This window comes from Primulina huaijiensis, chromosome 10 (assembly GCF_012295235.1).
Source record: "Primulina huaijiensis isolate GDHJ02 chromosome 10, ASM1229523v2, whole genome shotgun sequence".
NCBI classification, from domain to species: domain Eukaryota; kingdom Viridiplantae; phylum Streptophyta; class Magnoliopsida; order Lamiales; family Gesneriaceae; genus Primulina; species Primulina huaijiensis.
Window position 1 is genome coordinate 2,818,429 of NC_133315.1, and position 4,128 is coordinate 2,822,556.

The 4,128-nt window shown below is 36.3% G+C and overlaps 1 protein-coding gene across 2 annotated transcripts; it reads left to right on the forward strand.

The window, feature by feature from the left end:
* Positions 1-461: 461 nt before the first annotated feature.
* Positions 462-4,128, forward strand: LOC140986679 (peptide chain release factor 1, mitochondrial). 2 transcript variants are annotated; one of them, XM_073454996.1, is made up of 11 exons: positions 462-779; positions 890-988; positions 1,068-1,251; positions 1,375-1,423; positions 1,499-1,577; positions 2,023-2,097; positions 2,184-2,261; positions 2,451-2,609; positions 3,471-3,566; positions 3,649-3,700; positions 3,802-4,128. In XM_073454996.1, exons 1-11 carry the CDS (start codon positions 528-530, stop codon positions 3,813-3,815), a joined length of 1,137 nt encoding a protein of 378 aa, XP_073311097.1. In that variant the 5' UTR covers positions 462-527; the 3' UTR covers positions 3,816-4,128. The 2 variants fall into 2 exon arrangements, with proteins under 2 accessions (XP_073311097.1, XP_073311096.1); XM_073454995.1 differs by having other exon boundaries at positions 3,649-4,128.

Sequence of the window (4,128 nt, forward strand, 5' to 3'; positions counted from 1 at the left end):
GTAAGTAATGAAATTCTTTTTTGGTAGTTATTATTATTAGTATCAATATTTTTATTATGTTTTTCTTGTTGTAGAATTGCATTGTGGCTATTGCTGACACTCGTATTTCGACAATAGTGTATGAACATGATACTGAAAATTATCATAATTGTCACGGGACAATTTCACAAAATGTTTTAGCAGACTTGTAACTTTAATTTATAATTTATAATTTATATATGTGTTCAATGGATGGGAGGGATCTGTCCAGATTATGTCATAGATAAAATATTGTAAATGATTGTTGTGATAAAATTTATATTTTCATCAAGTTATTAATTATTCAAACACCGTAAAAAATCTCGAATGATGAATAAAATATTTCAAATCATTCTACCTTCTTGGTTTTTTTAATTAGTTATTTTCTAATTTTAAAAATAAAAAGATGCCCACAACATATTTTTACAAACAATCCGTGAGTTCACGTCAATCGATCTATTGGGTTTATTCTCATTTCTACATTGGAGGAGAAGTTGAGAATAGGAAAAATGAGGATGGGAGGGTTTAAGCGGCTGCGGCAGAGTCTAATGGCCGCCGCGATCAAGAGAGATCAATGGCCGCCAAGTACCGGCGGGTCTCAATACCATCAACCGAAACCATATTCTTACTCCACCTCTGCTCCGGCGGCGGAAACTGTTTCGGAGCCGCATCAACTGTCTCGCAATTTAATCAAGATCATGGAACAAAAATTATCCTCCATCGAAAGCCGTAACGCTTATCTTCAGAGCATTGTCAATCAGGTAACTAATTTCGAGCGTTTTTCGATACCTACTTAGATAGAAGGGGCACAAATACAATTCTGTTTGGGGATTTTTTTTTCACTCGTATGTATGTGATTCTGAAAAGATAGCCAGATGCGTTGTCCGAGAAACATACAAACGCGAATAAGGAGCTGAAGAAGCTCCGAGATTCAATTGATTTGATTAATCAGTTGAGAGCCGTACACAAGGTAATTCTCTCACTCTGATTTGCTATAGTTAATTGCTGCAAGTATATGGTTAGGTGGTTCTCTCCTTTTTTGTGAACAGGATATCGACGGGCTGAATTTGATGATTGCTGAAAGTCAGGATGACAGAGACATGCAGGAAATGGCTTCTCAAGAATTGGGACAAGTATCAAAAGAAGAAAAGCGGCTCCAGTATTTGTTGCTCAAGTCCTTGCTACCTAAGGATGATGCCGATGAGCGTGACTGCATACTGGAAGTCAGAGCAGGTAACAAATCCCAGCGGCCCTTAGTCTCGGGGCCTGAATATTTTACTTCACAGGGCTTTATGTTGTTATTTTTGTTTCTTTAAGGTAGAAACTATTTGTTGATTTTCTTGGTGTGATTTTCAGGAACTGGAGGGGAAGAGGCCTCTTTGTTTGCCATGGAAGTATTCAGAATGTGGGTGTTGTTTCTATGAATTGTGTGACATATTAAGCGTCTCATTTTAGTATTCTGACCTTCTGTTCACCTTAGGTATGACAAGTACTCGCTGAAGAAAGGTTGGAAGTTTGAAGTTCTGGATTTGGCTGAGTCTGACCTTAAAGGGTACAAGGTCCACCGAGTTCCTCCCATTTAATATAGACATTTCATTGAGATCTTGTTTGATTTGAAGCATTTTATAACGAAGAGTATCAATTTTCATGGTTTTAAATCCATTGCACTTGTCTGGGGTATTGTTCAGTTATATTGATTTTTAATTCCATTATTATATTTGGAGTTTTCCAATTTTTGATTTATTTGAAACCCAAAATATCGAGTTCTTTTGTCTAAATGCAAATATTTCAATCCAAAGGCAATCTAAGGTTTTTCCTTTTGTACAATATTGAAAGGAGGATATTGGAAGATCGATATGCCAAAATAGCGACGGGCATCCGTGATATAATATGATATCATTATCAATTTTGCCTCATTTAGATTATGAGATGATCAATGTTGGATATATTTGCATCATTAGCCATGCATTATCATTACTCTTTATCGAATATTAATCCATTCAGGAAGCTAGTGCTGCAATCTCTGGTGCAGGAGTTTATGGGAAGCTTAAATTTGAGAGTGGAATTCATAGAGTGCAGGTTTTGTTTGTTGCTTGCCTATCAACATTTGGATTTTCTTTTCCCTCCATAGTTTCACATATTTTGAAAATGCAATTCTTTTGTAGCGGGTTCCCGTAACTGAGAAATCTGGACGAATCCACACGAGTGCTGTGTCTGTTGTTATTCTTCCACAAGCTGATAAGGTTCAAATTGCTTTGATACCGTGTCATTTGATTGGTAGTGGATACAAGTATGTTTTTTCACATCTGTTAATTGCTGAAGCATGAGCAAAAAGAAAAATTGTTTCCTCGAGTTATTGAAATTAAATTGGATGCTAGACTCGATTAACTTTGTGACTTGTTTTTCTAAACTTTGTGATGTTTTTTTTGCAGGTAGATGTACAATTAAGAAATGAGGATCTGAAAATCGACACTTATAGATCTGGAGGCTCAGGTGGCCAACATGCAAATAGCACTAATAGTGCTGTCAGGATTACTCATTTACCATCGGGGTTGACTGTTGCTATACAGGATGAACGCTCCCAACATCAGGTGTACAATTCCGCTTCAGATTTGTTGATATTTACTTTTGGCATGGATTACATGAACTTCAACTTTACATTCTGTTGAAAACTGAGTTATGGGATTGCTACGGTGGTCGTATGCTATCTGTTGTGATTATTTTACTTTCAGTGCGATGCATATCAATGTCGTTGATGATTTTTATGCATGGTTTCCTGTGTCAGCTGGATCAATTCCATTCTTACTAGTGTACTTAGAGATGAACGTCAGTTTTATCGAGGGTCTTTGATTTTTCGATTTTTTAATACTGACAGTCAATTATTTTATACAGAGTTGAAAGTTGAAGCAATTGACTGATCTGATTAACCGTGATAACTGCCATTTCTGTCCATATAAAATTAAGTAGGGTGATTTTGTACTGGTTTCATGTCAATCCACGTCTGTTGGAATATAAGTTCTCATCTTGTGTTTGTATCCAGTTGGTGTGTGTTGAAGGTGTGCTGGTCTACCCAATCACATTTTGTCTCTAAAGCCATTTTTTTACTCATTTCTTTAAGCCAACATATGTACAAAGCTCAAAAGTGGGTAGCTAAATTGACTCTTTTAAGTCAGTTGCCTGATTATAGCTTTTTCTTTCTAAACGATTGTTAGTTGCATGATTCTTAAAGTTTGACTTCTTATAGATGCATCAAACTCTTGAAGAGAGTTGCAGTTTGTGAGTTCTTAATTTGTAAAAAAAATATTCCCAAACATTCACACTTAAAACTTCTATTTGGAATAGCGTGTACACGATAGATTCTCAATTCAGTATGAATCTTTGCTTTTTTCCACTTATTGATACAATGATGATTATCACAATGTTTCATTATATCCTCTGTATCGTTTTGCCAGAACAAATACAAAGCACTTAAAGTGTTATGTGCAAAGTTATATGAGATGGAAAGGATTAGAGCTCGTACAAGTCGGTCAAAACTTAGAGCTCAGCAGGTTTAGTTGACTTCGAGTGTGAAGTTAGTTTTGGATCCATGTGGTGCGCATAATTATGATAGTTTTTTCTCTCTTTGAACAGATTGGTAGCGGGGATAGATCAGAACGCATCCGTACATACAATTTTCCTCAAGGTCGTGTTTCTGACCACCGAGTTGGCATCACTAGCCACTCAATAGATGGTGTTTTGCAGGGAGAGAACCTGGACTTATTTATTGATGCTCTTCTTTTGCAGCAAGAAATGGATGACATTGCATCTTTCTCGTCTGGTCAGTAGTCAAATAAAACGAAAAACTATTACAGAGGGATGAAATAATTGCTTTCATATATAGATGAGAGTGAAATACTAAGTATCACAACTGACTTGGGAGCATACTTTCGGAACTTAAGCTGAAATTATTCTCCCGAACTCATAAGTTTAGCGGTTAACTGGCATGCGTAGGGGCGGACCCTTTTATGTATATATGTCTAGCTAGGGACATACCAAATTGCCAAATACGATCGGTTTGTTTTCTTAAAAAATATTGGTTTCACATGTGGAATTAGATTTGCGGTTTTGATC